General features: G+C 49.1%; 1 protein-coding gene across 2 annotated transcripts in view; it reads left to right on the forward strand.

Moving 5' to 3' along the window:
- LOC127059034 (dnaJ homolog subfamily B member 2-like) overlaps window positions 1-19,564 on the forward strand; it is a 108,695-nt gene that overhangs the window by 19,063 nt on the left and 70,068 nt on the right. Inside the window, exon 6 of one of the 2 annotated variants that reach the window (XM_050969669.1) lies at window positions 5,475-5,577. In XM_050969669.1, coding sequence (XP_050825626.1) covers window positions 5,475-5,577 — 103 coding nt within the window. Of the gene's footprint in view, window positions 1-4,063; window positions 4,221-5,474; window positions 5,578-19,564 lie in introns of those variants that run through there. The other variant, XM_050969671.1, reaches the window with a different exon arrangement.

The raw sequence follows: 19,564 nt of genomic DNA on the forward strand, positions 1-19,564 counted from the left end.
TCATTTTTGTTGCTCTTCTCTGGACTTTCTCCAATTTGTCCACATCTTTCCTGAAATGTGCTGCCCAGAACTGGACACGATACTCCAGTTGAGGCCTAAACATGGCAGAGTAGAGCAGAAGAATGACTTCTTCTGTCTTGCTTACAACACTCCTGCTGATACAGCCCAGAATGATGTTTGCTTTTTTGGCAACAGCGTTACACTGTTGACTCAGATTTAGCTTGTGATCCACTGTGACCCCCAGATCCCTTTCTGCAGTCATTGCCTTCCAAGGCAGTCATTGCCTATTTTGTGTGTGTGCAGCTGATTGTTCCTTCCTGAGTGGAGTACTTTGCTTTTGTCCTTATTGAATTTCATCCTATTTACTTCAGACCATTTCTCCAGTTTGTCCAGATCATTCTGAATTTTAATCCTATCCTCCAAAGCACTTGCAAACCCTCTCAGCTTGGTATCGGACGCAAACTTTATAAGTGTACTCTCTATGCCATTATCTAAATCGTGGATGAAGATAGGGAACAGAACCAGATCCAGAACGGATCCCCGCCGGACCCCACTCGATATGTTCTTCCAGCATGACTGTGAACCGCTGATAACTACTCTCTGGGAATGGTTTTCCAACCAGTTTTGCACCCACCTTATAGTAGCTCCATCTAGGTTGTATTTCCCGTTTGTTTATGAGAAGGTCATGCAAGACAGTAACAAAAGCCTTACTAAAGTCAAGAAATATCACATCTACAACTTCCCCCCCATCCACAAGGCTTGTTACCCTGCCAAAGGGAGATATTAGGTTGGTTTGACATGATTTGTTCTTGACAAATCATAAGAACATAAGTACATAACGATGGCCATACTGGGTCAGACCAAAGATCCATCTAGTCCTGTATCCTGTCTTCCAACAGTGGCCAAAGCAGGTGCCCTAGAGGGAATGAACAGAACAGGGAATCATCAACTGATCCATCCCATCTCCCGTTCCCAGCTTCTGGCAAACAGAGGCTATGGACACCATCCCTGCCCAGCCTGACTAATAGCCATTGACGAACCTGTCCTCCAGGAACTTCTCTAGCTCTTTTTTGAGCCCTGTTATAGTCTTGGCATCCTCTGGCAAGGAGTTCAACAGGTTGACTATGCGTTTTGGGAAGAAATACTTCCTTTTGTTTGTTTTAAAGCTGCTGCCTATTAATTTCATTTGGTGACCCCTAGTGTGTGTGTTACGAGGAGGAGTAAATAACATGTCCTTATTTACTTTCTCCACACCAGTCATGGTTTTATAGATCTCTATCATATACCACATTAATCGTCTCTTTTCCAAGCTGAACAGTCCCAGTCTTATCAATTTCTCCTCATACAGCAGCTGTTCCATACCCCTAATAGTTTTGGTTGCCCTTTTCTGAACCTTTTCCCATCCCAATATATCTTGTTTGAGGTGGGGCGACCACATCTGCACGCAGTATTCAGGATGTGGGCGTACCATGGATTTATATAGAAGCAATATGACATTTTCTATCTTATCTATCCTGTAACAAAGCGAGACTCACCAGTGAAGCATCTCCTGCCCTCCAGGAGGGCTGCACTGACTCTACGAGTTTAGGACCTCTGGTCCCGCCACCTCCTGGGACTGTACCTATGTAACCCTTCTGCCCCTCTGAATTGGCAGCAACAAGGGCCGGGTTCAGTATCCAGGGGTTCCGTTTCAGTAACACAATGCATAACCGGCTCGAGCCCCCACCCAGTGACCTGGGACACTTACATACCACCCCCCCCCGGGCGCCTCTAGGAGGCAATACTTCCCCTCTCGCAAGCACGGAGTCTGAGTGTAGCAAAATCCTTTTAATAAAGGAAGGAAACAATGTGGCATCCCACTGGAGAAACACCACAAACAGGGTTATAAGACAAACCATAAACAAACCCCCCCCGCCCACCCCCAGGTACGTTTGGCAATGTCCTTTTCCCCTTAGGGTCTTAAGTCCAATCACCCCAAAGTCCAACAATCCAAAAGTCTCTGGTCAGTGCCACCCCAGAATTCAAGAGTTTATCTGCAGAGTTTTACCCCCCCAGCCTGGGTGGAAAGTGGGAGGAAGTCCACAAAGGGTGTTAAGGGGCACCTTACATGAGCCAGGGACAACTGCTCTGCCTCTCCGTGGAGTTCTGCTGCAGCCTTCACCATGACCAGCTCCACCACGCCAGCTGTGCCGCTCCTCCAGCCGTCCCTGCAAACCGCTTCACTCCGCTCACTGTTCCAAGGGCTGCTCCAACATGCTGCAAACTGCTCTGCTCTGCCAGTCGCTTAGCGATAGGTCTTCAGGCTCCCCCACTAGCTAACACAGCACTCAGTGATTTCAGCTCTTAGTGGGGAGCTCTGGTGCTAGTGCACCACTGGCCCAACATGAATTCAGCTCAGCAGTCTCTAGATGGACTCCTAATGGAATCAAAATTAGCTCTACTCTTTAACAGCAAAGAGAAAAGGATGTGCAGTTGGTGTTCCAGGCCCTCAAAGGGGGCCCATACCATCAGGTACAAACCCCAATCCCCAACCTCTCTCCATTCATGGGGTTTTGGAACCCATGTCCCATGTTTAGCAAGTACCACCCAACTGAGGTTGAGTCAGTTCTGTCACAAAGCAGTCCCACAGCTCCCCATTCACACAATCAGGGTGACAAACTTTTTTTTTCCTGCCCCAATAACAAAGAAATTGGGGATCCCAGCGCTGTTAAAATAACCATCCCAGGCTGCTGTGGGCTTATGCTAAGTAGGGGGGAGAGGTGGATGCCAATGCAAATTCTTGAAATTCATGCTGCCCTGCTACCCGCCTGGCCTTGGTCACCATGGGGGAGCTCTGCATTCCCTGGGACTCCTCTGACGAGGACATCAAGAAGGCATAAGTCCTTCCTTGGAGCATCCCCTTCCCCACACATCCCGAGGGCACGGTTCCTCCCACCTCTGTCGGTGGCTGCCAGCACTCTCCCAGCCTCAGGGCCCCCTCCTAACTGAGACAGAAGTCGGGGTCCTGGGTTGAGATCCCTCCTCTGGTAAGCGGGGCTGTTGCTCCTCTTATCGCCGGCCAGTGCCACTGGAGGGCTGTGGCACAGTGGCTGGCACCTGCAGCTGGGTGTAAGGGGTAGCGTAGGGCCCCTGTTGAAGCCAGCATGGGCAGGTGTCACTGACTGTCTCGGGGCCTGTGCAGGTACAGGAGGGCAGCACTGCAATGGCACCCAGATAAGAACTTGGAGAACAAAGAACACGCCGAGCGGAAGTTCAAAGAGATCGCGGAGGCGTATGAAGTGCTGTCGGACAGTAAGGGGCCGGCGTCTCCCCAACCCAGCCATCCGCCCTTGCTTAGTGCACTGCGGGTCGATGCTCCCACGCTCCTCGCTGCACTTGTGTTGCGCTCCTGGTGGCTGCCTGGGCAGCAGCTTCTGATGCACACGCTCTGTGTCTGTGTGTCTGTCCTGGGGCACCAGCTTTGCACAGCTCCCTGGAGACACCTCCTGGAACGGGTGGGATGCCACCTTCTCCAGCTTCATCATTGCAGGCTCTCCCTTCCCCTCCAACACAGGCCCCAGGGATGAACGTTACCCTGCAGCTAAGCCATGGGGCATCCTTCTGCCAGGCCCAATCCCTTCCTGTAGTTAGGTGTGGGGTACCCTAGACTGATGCCGTTGCCCTGGGCAGAAGCCAGAGCCCCCTCTCATACTGGAATCCTGTAGCTCGGTGCACCTGCACCCTCTGATGTGGAGTTGCCCTGGCACCCAGGGTCTATCTAAGTTAGGTATCTCTATGGCATCTAGTGCCACGGTATCCAAGCGTCTCCCATAGCTGGGCAGGGAGCCTGTGGCAGGTCATGTCTGTTCCTCCCAGGTTCTTTCTCTGTGGGTCTTTCTCTATGGCCAGGCCCCCTCTGGCTCAGTACTGGGGTGGGCTTCAGCCTGGTGAAAGGCCCACTGTATCTGCAACCAGACCCGGACTCAGCTGAAGATGGGCTGGGTGACCTCTCGCTCCTTCTCCCTTCCAGAGAGCAAGCGCAACCTCTACAACCGCTACGGCAAGGACGGGCTCACGGGGGCAGGTGAGTGACCCACCCTGCCTTCAGCTACATCTGCCCAACCCTCTGGCTTCACTGAGGCCAGAATTTGTTCCTGCGCTTGGAACTTTGCTCCCAATTCTGCTGGTGACGCACAAACCAGAATGGACCCCGGCTCATTCTCCCCAGGCTGGGCTGGCTCTGCAGGGCTAGCAGAAGCCCAAGGCACAGAATGTTTGCTTCTGTCCACCTGCAAATAGCCACAGGGAGCCCATCGGCCGAGGGAGGAGGGGCCACGTTTCCACAGCCACGTTCCAGATGAGCATTGCATTCAAGGACCTTTTCTCCAGGCCCCAGAGCTCTGTGGTGGGGAGAGACGGGATCCCAGCCTTGGCAGCCCCAAGCAGCGTGTCCTGTTTGTTTCCTGTTCTCGTTCCTTTCGAGGACCCTTGCAAGGGCCGGCTCCAGGGCCTGGGCGCCACGTTTGCCATTTCCTGTCTCTGCCTTTCCCCAGCAGTGCCCAGGGAATCGAGGGCCGAGGATGGAGCCCCTGGATTTATGTTCCACTTTCGCAGCCCCCACGACATCTTCAGAGAGTTCTTCGGGGGACAAGAGCCTTTCTGTGGTGAGTGGAAGCCTCAGATTCTGTGGGACCAGCTGGCCCAGTAATGAACCTGGGGCCTGAGGAAGCAGAAGGGAGGTTTCGGTGTGATTGAGCAGGTGCTTAGGTCTTTATAGCTGGGACAGAGCATGGCCTGGGTATTTGGCTAGAGAGCTGAAGGGAGAAATGAAAGAGGAATTATCCTGAACTCTCTCAGTGGTGAATGTCAGGGCTTTCTCCAGAACTCCAATGGGGTCTTCACATGCTCAGCCCCTGAGCAGTTCCCACGGTCCGAGGGTCTGTTAGGGAAGGTGCACATATCGGTACAGCGGTGCATGTTCTCTGAATCCAGGGCAAAGCTACTTTACAGAACATCCGGAGCCCTGGCTGCCTAGCAGAGGTCGTGGAGTCTCCACAATTCATTGTCATGGGAGACAAACACTCCCAATGCCCCAGACAGGCCCCCAACCTTATCTCGGCCTGTCAGCAACGGGATCCTCCCACATGGCCAGATCCCCTTCTCCTTAGCCAAGGAGTGGAGACGGGGAGTAAGAATCACCTCCTATTCCTGTCCAGGGGCTTTCTGCCATTCTCTGCAGACCCGCTTCCTCCTTGTTCTTTACTGTTTTCATCTCCAGCCTGCCTGCCCGCCAGCTCTTCTGACTCACAGGGACATTCTCTCTCAGAATCCCAGAAGAACATTTTCCCTTTACATTTCACACCTCCCATATATTTCATTCGCCGTGGACCCCCACCCCACACCCATGCTCTAGGCTAAGAGATCCCTGTGAAGCCATTTGGTTCCTGGGGCTGGCTGAAAGCACCTGACAATGTATTCGCCACTCTGTTTTTCAGGATCCTCTGGACCCTTCAACTCCAGCATCGACGCAGGAAAAGGCTTCTGCTTCTTCTCTACCTCGACCAAGTTCGTCAATGGCAAACGCATCACAACCAAAAGGTAAGTAGGGGGCACCAGCTGGTGGGAATTTGGCTAAACCAGCCTGTCTCACATCAGCCCAGAGGAGCAGCCCATCAGGCCAGTAGGCACGACAGGCCATTGTTTAGGTGAGCAGCATGGCCCAGTGGATTCAGCGGGTCAGAAGACCCGGGTTCGACTCCTGCTGCACAGGGCAGTTATCATCAGGCTAGGCGATGTGTCTGGAACAGCATTCTAAGGGGTTTAAAAGAACAGCTGCAGCTGGGGATTTTGGGGGTGATGAGGAGGTTCTGGGGGTGATATATAGGGGATGAGGTGTTTAGGTTACTCCTACAGAGATGCTTCCCATTCTTTGGCTCTCGTCTACTTCCCAGGACTGTGGAGAACGGGCAGGAGCAGGTGGAGATTGAAGAGGATGGGGAGCTGAAATCTGTCCACGTCAATGGTGAGAAGCAGCGTCTTCCTGGGCCACGGACTGCGCAAGAGACTGAGAGCAGGGAGGGAGCAAAGCTGGTTTCTTGGGGCAGGCACTGGGTCTTTGTTAGGTGCTTGTTCTGCGCCCAGCACAGAGCAGCCAGCTTGAGAGTGGAAGTCCTGGCACACCTGCAGTGCAAGTTACCGATGAATCAATTCCCAGACAAAGCACTGCCAAAGGGAACCTGGGACAAGGTCCCCCACAGTGTTCTTGCCAGCAAGTTACAGAAGTATGGGCTGGATGACTGGACTATAAGGTGGATAGAAAGCTGGCTAGATCATCAGGCTCAACGGGTAGTGATCAATGGTGCCATGTCTAGTTGGCAGCCGGTATCAAGCGGAGTGCCCCAAGGGTCGGTCCTGAAGCCGGTTTTGTTCAGCATCTTTATTAGTGATCTGGAGGATGGGTGGACTGCACCCTCAGCAAGTTTGCAGATGACACTAAACTGGGAGGAGTGGTAGATACGCTGGAGGGTAGGGATAGGATATAGAGGGACCTAGACAGATTGGAGGATTGGAGCAGAAGAAATCTGATGAGGTTCAACAAGGACAAGTGCAGAGTCCTGCCCTTAGGATGGAAGAATCCCATTCATTGCTACACACTAGGGACCAAAATGGCTAGGAAGCAGTTCTGCAGAAAAGGATCTAGGGGTTACAGTGGATGAGAAGCTGGATATGAGTCAGCAGTGTGCCCTTGTTGCCAAGAAGGCTAACAGCATATTGGGCTGTATAAGTAGGGGCATTGCCCGCAGATCGAGGGACGTGATTATTCCCCTCTATTCAGCACTGGTGATGCCACCAGTTTTGCGTCTAGTTTTGGTCTCCCCACTGCAGAAGGAATGTGGATAAATTGGAAAGAGTCCAGCGGATGGCAACTAAAATGATTAGGGGGCTGGGACACATGACTTATGAGGAGAGGCTGAGGGACCTGAGGTTATTTAGTCTGCAGAAAAGAAGAATGAGGGGAGATTTGATAGGAGCCTTCAACTACCTGAAGGGGGTTCCAAAGAGGATGGAGCTCGGCTGTTCTCAGTGGTACCAGGTGACAGAACAAGGAGCAATGGTCTCAAGTTGCAGTGGGGGAGGTTTAGGTTGGATATTAGGAAAAACTTTTTCCCTAGGAGGGTGGTGAAGCATGTGAATGGGTTCCCTAGGGAGGTGGTGGAATCTCCATCCTTAGAGGTGTTTAAGGTCAGGTTTGACAAAGCCCTGGCTGGGATGATTTAGTTGGGGATTGGTCCTGCTTTGAGCAGGGAGTTGGACTAGATGACCTCCTGAGGTCTTTTCCAACCCTAATCTTCTATGATTCTGTGACCTGCGAGGAATATCTCAAGTTTACACTTCTGCCTTCTGGCTTTTTCGGGCAGCCTGAGAGGGATTTTTTCCCTTACCCTCTTAATTTTGAATTAGAAATTGACACCCTAGGGTGGAAGATTCTGTGATGACCAGAGGACAGTGCGAGAGTTGGACAGTTGACAGGGGAGGGGATTTTTAGTCAGACTGATTAAAACCCTTGGGAAGGCTGTTTGTTTTCCTTAACACATCCCTCAGTCCAGTGGCTGTGTCAAGGTATTATTGCCACTTTGAACTTTAGCGTCCAAAAGGTGGGACCTGCATGTACTGTTCTAAGCTTAATTTCTACCTTAGATTTGATAACGCTGCCACCAACCAAAAATATAGTGTTTTGGTACACTTTTTGTCCCCCAAAAATCTTCCCTGGGGAACCCAAGACTCAAATCCCTTGGGTCTTAGAACAGAGAGAAATAAGCCATTCCCCCTCCTTTCCCCTCCCAGACTTTCCCTGAGAGATACACTGATCCAAACTCCTTGGATCCTAAAACAGAGAGGAATTAACCTTTCCCCTCCCCCATTCTTTCCCCCCACCACTCCTGGTGAGTTCAGACCCAATCCCCTTGAGTTTTACACAAGGAAAAAAATCAATCAGGTTCTTAAAAAAGAAAGCTTTTAATTAAAGAAAGAAAAAGTAAAAAAACTCTCTCTGTAAAACCAAGATGGAAAATGTTTACAGGGTCTTCAGCTTATCTAGACTAGAGGGAATCCCTCCCCCCAGCCCAGGATACAAGTACAGCAAACAGAGGAAAAAATATCCTTCCAGCAAAATGCACATTTGCAAATAAAGAAAACAAACATAAAGACTAATCCGCCTTCTATCTAGTACTTGCTATTATGAACATGAGAGACTGTTTCAGAAAGATTGGAGAAATCTGGTTGCATGTCTGGCCCCTCTTAACTCCAAGAGAGAACAAAGAGCAACCCAAAAAGCACAAACAAAGACTTCCCTCCACCAAGATTTGAAAGTATCCTGTCCCCCGATTGGTCCTCTAGTCAGGTGTCAGCCAGGTTCACTGAGCTTGTTAACCCTTTACAGGTAAAAGAGACGTTAACCCTTAACTATCTGTTTATGACACTAAGGAACACTTGAATAAAGGAAAGGATAACACCTACTGATTAGAGCTCATTAATAGCCTGCCTGTGACCTTGCAGAGGTCAGCCAGCAACTGGAGAGAAAACAGAACTTCACTGTCCTAAGAAAAAATCACCCCCCCTTTCCAACCTGTCTCTACATCCTGGCGCAGCAAAGAGGACTGAAGCCATAGTTAGGGTTGTTACTAGGGCCCTACCAAATTCACGGTCCGTGTTGGTCAATTACATGGTCATAGGATTTTAAAAATTGTAAATTTCATGATTTTAGCGATTTAAATCTGAAATGTCACGGTGTTGTAATTCAGGGGTTCTGACCCACAAAGGAGTTGTGTGGAGAGGGCACAAGGTTATTGTAGGGGGGGTTGCAGTACTGCCACCCTCACTTCTGCGCTGCTGCTGCAGTGGCGGCTGCCTTCAGAGCTGGGTGCCTGGTCAACAGCTCTCTGGCTGCTCAGCTCAACCTATGAAGGAAGGCTGAAGGAATTGGGTTTGTTTAGTTTGGAAAAGAGAAGACTGAGAGGGGACATGATTGCAGTTTTCAGGTATCTAAAAGGGTGTCATCAGGAGGAGGGAGAAAACTTGTTCACCTTAGCCTCCAATGATAGAACAAGAAGCAATGGGCTTAAACTGCAGCAAGGGAGATTTAGGTTGGACATTAGGAAAAAGTTCCTAACTGTCAGGGTAGTTAAACACTGGAATAGATTGCCTAGGGAAGTTGTGGAATCTCCACCTCTGGAGATATTTAAGAGTAGGTTAGATAAATGTCTATTAGGGATGGTCTAGACAGTATTTGGTCCTGCCATGAGGGCAGGGGACTGGATTCGATGACCTCTTGAGGTCCCTTCCAGTCCTAGAGTCTATGAGTCTATGAGCTCTGAAGACAGCGCAAAGTAAGGGTGGCAACAGGACGCCTGGCCATGGTGTGCCGTTAAGGCTGGTAACTCACTGAATGGCTGGCAAGATGGAAGTGCATTAAGGAGGTGGGAGGGAGCTGGATTGATCTTTGGGGTGTTACAAAGACTAGGGCTCAACATGCTGGTGTTGCTGCCTTCCCAAAGGAGGGTTAATTGGAACCTGCTCGCTGGCCCAGCAGGCAGCACACACAGGGTGGGTTGGTGGCCTGTGTGGGACAGTGTAGTGCAGGAGATGTACCGTGTGAAAGCAAATGGCTGTTTCATGATTTTGGGAGGTGAGGCCTGAGTACGGGAGGGGAGAGCTAAGGGGATTTGGGAACCGGCACTGCCAGACTTTCTACAGGGTGACCCATTTTCACAGATGTTTCCATAATAAACATGTTCAAAATTTAAACACTCAGACCTTGAACATGCCCAATGGAGTTCCCCACCTTTGGCTTTCTAGATCTCACTGAAATGTAAAAATCAAGCCAAGCGTGAAGGCTCTGAGTGGGTCTCCTTTCACTGGTGTAACTCTGGCCTGACACCGTGCAAGTGAGCACAAATCAGCCCCTCTGCACGCTGTGCTGCATCTGCGGTGTCTCGGACTGTACAGGACATTAGTTACATGATATAGTGCAGTGTCAGCTACTAATGCCCCAGAGCGACTAAGGGCCCATTCTCTCTGGGAAACCCTTTGGAGGCAGGAGAACACTCTTGCAGAACTCCCTCATCATTCTCTCATGGCTACAGGCCGTCATGGGTGGGTTCTAACCTGCACTCTGTCTGAGATCAGCACCGATCCGAGGGGTCCACTTCCATACACACACCTTTTGCATCTCCACTGGCTCAGAGCCCAGCTCTGCTCAGCTTCATTACAGCCACACTGCCAAGAACTCTGGCTGCAACTGCCTCGGAAACTCTCCTTTAATGGATTTTCACAACATGAGGGTGTCATGGTATAATTCCCCAATCTGAACCTTAGAGTCCAAAAGATGGGGTACCAGCATGAATTCCTCCAAGCTTAATTACCAGCTTAGATCTGATAGGCTGCCACCACCCAAACATATAGTGTTTTGGGGCACTCTGGTCCCCCCCAAAACCTTCCCTGGGGACCCCAAGACCCAAATTCCTTGAGTCTTACAACAAAGGGAAATAAACCATTTCCCCTCCCACTCCTTTTTTCCTCCCAGATCTTTCCCGCCCTGGGTACATTAGGAGATCACCGTGATTCAAACTCCTTGAATCACAACACAGAGAAATCAGGCTTTTTCTCCCCTTCCTCTCCCCTCCCAGGCTTTCCCTCCCTGGGCTATCCTGGAGAGATAGACAGATTCAAGCTCCGTGAATCTAAAACACAGAGGAAATTCACCTTTCCTCCCCCCCTCCTCCTTCCCTTCTCCCACCAGTTCCCTGGTGAGTACAGACTCAGTTCCTTTGAGCCTTAACAAGGGGAAAAAATTAATCAGGTCTTTTAAAAAGAAAAGCTTTTAATAAAAGAAAGAAAAAAGGAAGAAATCTCTGTAAAATCAGGATGGAATATTATAGGGTCTTTCAGCTTATAAACACTAGAAAGATGTCTCCCCACAGCACAAATACCAATCAAAATCCGTCCAGCAAAATACACATTTGCAAATACAGAAAACAATTAAAAGACTATAACCGCCTACCTTACTTAATACTCACTATTCTGAATATATAAGAGACTGTAGCAGGGAGATGGGCAAGTAACCTGGTTGCACGTCTGGTCCCTTTCAGGACCCAGAGAGAATAAAGCAAAACCCAAAAAACACAAACAAAGGCTTCCCTCCACTGAGATTTGAAAGTATCTTGTTTCCTGATTGGTCCTCTGGTCAGGTGTTTCAGGTTCACTGTTTGTTAACCCTTTACAGGTAAAAGAGACATTAACCCTTAGCTATCTGTTTATGACAGAGGGAGCTGCAAATAGAGGACCCCCTGCATGCCCAGCTGGGGACGTGATACTTGTAAAGGCTATTCAAAGAGCTCTGAGCTCAGGCTTCGCTTTCCCCCCTACTCTACCCTGACAAAAGGCGCTTGGAATTCAGAGGGAGGGTGATGTTGCAGCCACACTCGTTTGCTACTTGTAATTTCCTTGTTTATTTAAAGAATCAGAAAAATGGTAGAGGTCAGAGCATGCACGATGCACAGCCCGAGTGTGCTGGCCGGGACGCCCCTGGAACAGCTGTCTCCTTGATAGAGGCCATCCCAGACCGTGCTGTCCTGAACTCAGAGTGAAGCTGTCAGAACCCAGCTGCTGGTTCTCTCTGAGCCCACCGGGACTCAGCTCATAGACTCATAGACTTTAGGGTCAGAAGGGACCAATGTGATCATCTAGTCTGACCCCCTGCACAAAGCAGGCCACAGAACCCTACCCATCCACTTCTATAACAAACCCCTAACCTATGTCTGAGTTATTGAAGTCTTCAAATTGTGGTTTGAAGACCTCAAGCTGCAGAGAATCCACCAGCAAGTGACCCATGCCCCATGCTGCAGAGGAAGGCGAAAAACCTCCAGGGCCTCTGCCAATCTGCCCCGGAGGAAAATTCCTTCCCGACCCCAAATATGGTGATCAGCTAAATCCTGAGCATGTGGGCAAGACTTACGAGCCAGCACTCAGGAAAGAATTCTCTGCAGTAACTCAGATCCCATCCCATCCAACATCCCATCACCGATCACTGGGCATACTTATCTGCTGATTATCAAAGATCAATTGCCAAAATTAAGCTATCCCATCATACCATCCCTTCCATAAACTTATCAAGCTTAGTCTTAAAGCCAGATATGTCTTTTGCCCCCACTGCTCCCCTTGGAAGGCTGTTCCAGGACTTCACTCCTCTAATGGTTAGAAACCTTCATCTAGTTTCAAGTCTAAACTTCCTAGTGTCCAGTTTATACCCATTCGTTCTTGTGTCTACATTGGTACTAATCTTAAATAATTCCTCTCCCTCCCTAATATTAATCCTTCTGATATATTTATAAAGAGCAAGCATATCCCCCCTCAGCCTTCTTTTGGCTAGACTAAACAAGCCGAGCTCTTTGAGTCTCCTTTCATATGACAGGTTTTCCATTCCTCGGATCATCCTAGTAGCCCGTCTCTGAACCTGTTCCAGTTTGAATTCATCCTTCTTAAACATGGGAGACCAGAACTGCACACAGTATTCCAGGTGGGGTCTCACCAGCGCTTTACATAACAGTACTAACACCTCCTTATCTTTGCTGGAAATACCTCGCCTGATGCATCCTAAAACCGCATTAGCTTTTTTAACGGCCATATCACATTGGCGGCTCATAGTCATCCTGTGATCAACCAATACCCCAAGGTCCTTCTCCTCCTCTGTTGCTTCCAACTGATGCGTCCCCAATTTACATCTAAAATTCTTATTGTTAATCCCTAAGTGCATGACCTTGCACTTTTCACTATTAAATTTCATCCTATTACTACGACTCCAGTTTACAAGGTCATCCAGATCTTCCTGTATGATATCCCGGTCCTTCTCTGTGTTAGCAATACCCCCCAGCTTTGTGTCATCCGCAAACTGTATTAGCACATTCCCGCTTTTTGTGCCAAGGTCAGTAATAAAAAGGTTAAATAAGATTGGTCCCAAAACCGATCCTTGAGGAACTCCCCTAGTAACCTCCTTCCAGCCTGACAGTTCACGTTTCAGTACGACCCGTTGTCATCTTCCCTTTAACCAGTTCCTTGTCCACTTTTCAATTTTCATATTGATCCCCATCTTTTCCAATTTGACTAATAATTCCCCATGTGGGACCGTGTCAAATGCCTTACTGAAATCGAGGTAAATTAGGTCTACTGCATTTCCTTTGTCTAGATAATCTGTCACCTTCTCAAAGAAGGAGATCAGGTTGGTTTGGCACGATCTACCTTTAGTAAAACCATGTTGTAATTTGTCCCAATTACCATTAACCTCAATGTCCTTAACTACTTTCTCCTTCAAAATTTTTTCCAAGATCTTACATACTACAGATGTCAAATTAACAGGCCTATAGTTACTCGGATCACTCTTTCTCCCTTTCTTAAAGATAGGAACTACGTTAGCAATTCTCCAGTCGTACGGTACAACCCCTGAGTTTACCAATTCATTAAAAATTCTCACTAACGGGCTTGCAATTTCAAGCGCCAGTTCCTTTAATATTCTCGGATGAAGATTGTCTGGGCCCTCCGAATTTTGTCCCATTAAGCTGTTCAAGTATGGCTTCTACCTCAGATGTGGTAATATCCACCTCCATATCCTCATTCCCGTTTGTCATCCTTCCATTACCCCTAAGCTCCCCATTAGCCTTATTAAAGACTGAGGCAAAGTATTTATTTAGATATTGGGCCATGCCTAGGTTATCCTTAACCTCCTTTCCATCCTCAGTGTTTAGCGGTCCCACTTCTTCTTTCTTTGTTTTCTTCTTATTTATATGGCTATAGAACCTTTTACTATTGGTTTTAATTCCCTTTGCAAGGTCCAGCTCTACATGGCTTTTAGCCTTTCTCACTTTATCCCTACATGTTCTGACCTCACTAAGGTAGCTTTCCTTGCTAATCCCACCCTTGTTCCACTTCTTGTAGGCTTTCTGCTTTTTCTTGACCAAGTCCTCTTGGCTCCTCCCAGCACTGACCAAGTCCCCCATATCCAGCTGCCACTAGCTAAGTCCCTCTGGACCTGTCTGCTCTTGACCAGCACTCGTTGTACCATCCTCTACAGCTCGCCCGCGAGTGCAATAGGGACCTTAAGCTCAACCAAGGTCCTTAGTGCTGAGTGAAGGCCCAGCTGCCGGGTGAGCCTGGGCTCGGTTACCGTCCTAGCTGGTGTCCCAGTGGGGGATGGGGGTTTAAAGCTGGGCCTCCAGTTACTGGCCCAAGGACTCTTCTCAAGGGGGTGCTGGGGGGGCTGAGCCCAGGCTCATGGCAGCTGCTCTATAGCTGGAGAGGTGCCTGAGTTGTCTCTTCTGCAGATGCTGATGAGAGTCATTTCTTGCAGATGTGGCTGTTGATGAGACAAGCAGCAGAGCAGCAGCAGGGAACGAATCTCATGGTGGGCCTCGGGAGATGCATTCTGGGCGTAACAAGACACATGCCAGATACAAGTCAGCTCCTGAATCCGAGTCACCAGTGGGGAGGCAAGAATCCCACATGGAAAAGAGAGTCCCATGCTAGGGCTGAGTCGAATCTCCACTCCGAGCCACAAGCTGGGCGGAATTAGTTGTATGCTAGAGAAGAGAGGCCCAGGCTGGGGAAGGAGGCATGTGCTGAGAGTGAAGAGGTGCAGGTCTGCAGGAGTGAGACACAGTGAGGCAGCTGCTGAGTGGAAGAAGTCAGCTGCCAGGTAGGAGTCGGCTCCTGGCCGCAAGGAGCTAGCTGCTGAGAACAGGACGGCTATGGGTGGGATGCGACTGCTTCTGAATACAAGTCAGCACCCGGGTGGAACTAAGAATGGAGTCAGATGTCCAGCAGAACAAGTCGGCTCCCTGATGTCACCAGTTGGCCCCAGGATGAGACAAGCAGGTTCTCAGACAGAAGCAATCTCCGTGTCTTGTCCCTTAATCCCAGCGACTCCCGTAATCACTTTCCCCCGGGCTGGGGAGATCTGTTGTGAAGGTTTCCAGATGGCACTGGCCAGCAGGCGAGGAGCTGTTCAATACAGCTGGGCCCAGAGCTCTCAGCCTCTATCTTTGTCATTCTCTGAAGAGTCGGCCTGTGACAAGGACAGGGGCAGAGCTGTCTCACAGCCGAGGACTCGTCTGGCCTCTCGGGGTCCAGTATGGTGGGGGCTGTTTGCAGCTCAAGGATCCTCCACGGCTGCTCCTCCCATTGCACAAGGAGGAAATGGGTCCTGCTAGCTACTCAGGCACAAAGGTGATGGGGGTGTATAAGAGCCCAGAGAGTGCCTGGCTTCCCCCGGTGCTGTCAGCAGGTTGCAGCCCCCACTGCTGTGGCTCGTGGCTCTGGTTTGGCTCTCTTTGAGGGGTGCCCAGGGAAGAGAAAGGGAGGTGCATGCACAAAGCAGCTGAGGTTATTTTCGGAAAAGCACAACTGCGTGAGGACAAGTGTTAGGCAGCTCAGCCCTGAGGCCCTGTATAGAGTGTGGCAACACCCTCCCCTGCTCCCCACACAATGCCTTTAAGTAGCCACAGGCAGGTGACTTCTGGCCTGGCAGGCTTTGGGGATAAAGAAGGCACACACCTTGTGCCAAAGGCAGCTATGACCTGAATGCCAAGTTGGCCGAGGTGAGCACTGGTGTGGGAACAGTCTCAGAGATGCTCTGCTGGAAACAGTAGATCTGAGGGCACTGGACAGGAGAGTGGGAGAGATTCCAGAAGACTGGAAAGGGCAAATCGAGTGCCCATCTATAAAAGGGAAATAAGGACAAACCAGAGAATTACAGACCAGTCACCTTAACAACCCGGGGAATTACAGACCAGTCACCTTAACTTCTGAACATGCAAAGTTAATGGGACAAATCATTAAGCAAACAATTTGCAAACCTCTAGAAGATAATGAGGTGATAAGTAACAGTTAGCATGGATTTGTCAAAAACAAATCATGTCAAACCAACCTAATGTCTTGCTTTGACAGGGTAACAAGCCTTGTGGATAGGGAGGAAGTGGTAGATGTGGTGTATCTTGACTTTAGTAAGGCTTTTGACACTGTCTCACATGACCTTTTCATAAACAATCTAGGGAAATACAACCTAGATGGAGCTACTATAAGGTGGGTGCAAAACTGGTTGGAAAACCGTTCCCAGAGAGTTGTTATCAGTGATTCACAGTCAGGCTGGGAGGGCATAACCAGTGGAGTCTCACAGGGATCAGTTCTGGGTCCGGTTCTGTTCAATATCTTCATCAGTGCTTTAGATAATGGCATAGAGAGCACACTGATAAAGTTTGCAAACACTACCAAGCTCAGCGGGTTTGCAACTGCTTTGGGGGACAAGATTAAAATTCAAAATGATCTGAACAAACTGGAGAAATGGTCTGAAGTAAATAAGATGAAATTCAATAAGGACAAAAGCAAAGTGCTGCACTCAGGAAGGAACAATCAGCTGCACACACACAAAATGGGCCATGACTGCCTAGGAAGGAGCATTGTGGAAAGGGATCTGGGGGTCATAGTGGACCACAAGCTAAATATGAGTCAACGGTGTAACGCTGTTGCAAAAAAAGCAAACATCATTCTGGGATGTATTAGCAGGAGTGTTGTAATTAAGACACAAGAAGTAATTCTGCTCTACTCTGCTCTGTTTAGGCCTCAACTGGAGTATCGTGTTCAGTTCTGGGCAGCACATTTCAGGAAAGTTGTGGACAAATTGAAGAAAGCCCAGAAAAGAGCAACAAAAATGATGAAAGGTCTAGAAAACATGAGCTATGAGGAAAGATTGAAAAAACTGGGTTTGTTTAGTCTGGAGAAGAGAAGCTTGAAAGGGACAGGAGAACAGTTTTCAAGTCCATAAAAGGTTGTTATAAGGAGGAGGGAGAAGAATTGTTCTTCTTAACCTCTGAGAACAGGACAAGAAGCAATGGGCTTAAACTGCAGCAAGGGTGGTTTAGGTTGGGCATTAGGAAACACTTCCTGTCAGGGTGGTTAAGCTCTGGAATAAATGGCCCAGGGAGGTTGTGGAATCTCCATCTCTGGGGATTGTTAAGAGCAGGTTGGACACACACCAGCCAGGGATGGTCTAGAGCCGTGCTTCTCAAGCTATCTGATGTGGGGGACGGGCAATTTTTTTTCCAATGTGCCAGAGACCGGTGCCATATTATTATCCTATTTGACGCTCTTATAAGGAAACTCGCCATGGACTGGCAGACGATGGCTCGCGGACCGGCCCCGATCCACGGACCACCACTTTGAGAAGCACTGGTCTAGATAATATTTAGTCCTGCCTTGAGTGCAGAGGACTGGACTAGATGATCCTCTCTAAGTCCTAGGATTCTATGAAATTGGAAAGACAGCTGTTAAAGATGTCTGTAATATAATGGTATCTACGAACCTAGTGATGGACAGGGTGTAAATTACAATGTAACTAGAGAAGGGACATTAGAAAAGTATAGAGGCCAATTCTGAAAAATCAGTAGGATGTTGGATCAAACAGTTTAGTCAGAACAGGCACCTGGTCCATCATAAAAATGACTTATGTATCTCTGTACATATGCAAGAAGTTGAAAAGCAAAAAATAAGTGACCAGGAATGCTTGGGAATGGATGAGGACCCTGCTATAATAATAGGCATTACAGAAACATGGGGGAATGACCCAGACTGGTGGGATATAGTAACACCTGGTTACAAACTGTACAGGAAGGAGAGTCCACTGATGCATAAGGGATAAATTTGGAGGGGAAAAGATCATGCAATTGAATCTATGTGGTTGCAAACCCAAAGCTGTAGGAATAAACTAGTGGATTTATACCAGTGGTCTCCAGCTCAAGGGGGAAAATGGAGTGCCCAATACTGAGAGGGATCAAAGATGCAGCAAAATCCAACAAAACGACAATGGGAGACTTTAACTACCTCATATAAACTGGCCAGATGGCACAACCGGACAGAGTTTAGAGAAATAACGTCTCAACATTTAAGTGATTTGCTTCTTGGAGCAGGTCATTAATCTAGAGCACACAAGAGGAGAGGCTCTTCTTGACAGTTCTAACACCAGGAGCTAATTCAGAAGGAACAGGAAGGTGAGCCACTTAGTACTAGTGACCACGGTATGAGGAGGTTCAAATCCTAGAGGGAGGTAAGTACCCCCTGTCACGGAGTCCCTGGGCGATGCTCTGGAACTGCTCCCCACCAAGCCAGGCAGGACTTTGGGGAGCCTCCTCTCCCTCGGAGCAGACTGTCTGCAGGGCAAGAAGCTCACACGACTTCACCTCCTGGGTCTCTCCTTGGAGCATTCAGCATCCTCTGCCCCTCCGGGTGCTTCCCACAGCGAGCCCGCCCCAGTAGGGTCCTGGGGAAGCCACAGGGTCCTGCACCCCCACTTCGCAGTCAGACGTGACTCTCAGCCAGCCAGTAACACAGAGGTTTATTCAATGACAGGAACACGGTCTAAAACAGAGCTTGTAGATACAGTGAAGAGGACCCCTCAGCTGGGTCCATTCTGGGTGGGCAGCGAGCCAGACCCCCACATCTGCACTAACTCCTCACCCCCAGCCAGCTCCAAATTGACTCCCCCTCCAGACTCTCCTCCTCTGGGCTTTGTTCCTTTCCCAGGCCATGAGACCACCTGATTCCTTTGTTCTCCCACACCGTTAGCTATCCCTTTGCAAGGAGGAAGTGCCCCGGCCATTAGTTGCCAGGAGACAGAGTGGCAGCCATTTATGGGCACTGGCCCTTTGCTCTGCAACAATCTCACCCCCTAGAGACTTAAGAAATGCATAGGGGAAACTGAGGCACACACAGTATTCAGAGGAAACATTAAGAACAGTCCCACTTCGTCACATCCCCCAGTGACACAGCTCTAGAAAGGGAGATAAATACATTCAGAAGGTTAATCAAAAAGGCCCTTAAGCTAAAAGTAAAGGAAGTAACATTCATAGAGGTGGCTTGAATGCTCCTTACAAAATACTTGTGGAGTCTCAGCAGGCGCGCAGAGTGCTGAGCACAAAGTGAACCAGGACGGCAAAGCATAAACCATTTTGGCTAAAAGGCAACCAAGAGGCTATTTGACTCAAACAGAAATCCTTCAGTATGTGAAAATCTGACCTTAGTGAAGCTGACCACCAGAAGCATAAATGACAGCAGGCAAGAATAAGAGAGAAAGAAAAGCCAGAATGGAGTTTTAAGAGCAAATGGCTAAAGGTATAAAAACCAAACTGATTTTTTCAGTATATTAGAAGCAGGAATCCTGCAGATGACTCAGTAGGTCTGCTGGTGTGTTAAGGGACTATCGAAAAAGCGATAAGGGCACTGCGGAGAAGCTAGAAGATTGTTTTGCATCGTCTTCAGCACCAAGGGTGCTGGGGAGATTCCTGCCCTGGGCCTGCTCTTTCTTGGAAACAAAGGCAAGGCGCATCTAGAGACAGATAAGAACATAAGAATATCAGAAAGGCCAGACTGGGTCAGACCAAAGGTCCATCCCGCCCAGGGTCCCGTCTGCTGACAGTGGCCAGTGCCAGGTGCCCCAGAGGGAATGAACAGAACAGGGAATCATCAAGTGATCCATCCTCTGTCACCC

This window comes from Gopherus flavomarginatus, chromosome 10, assembly GCF_025201925.1.
Source record: "Gopherus flavomarginatus isolate rGopFla2 chromosome 10, rGopFla2.mat.asm, whole genome shotgun sequence".
In the NCBI taxonomy this organism is placed as follows: domain Eukaryota; kingdom Metazoa; phylum Chordata; order Testudines; family Testudinidae; genus Gopherus; species Gopherus flavomarginatus.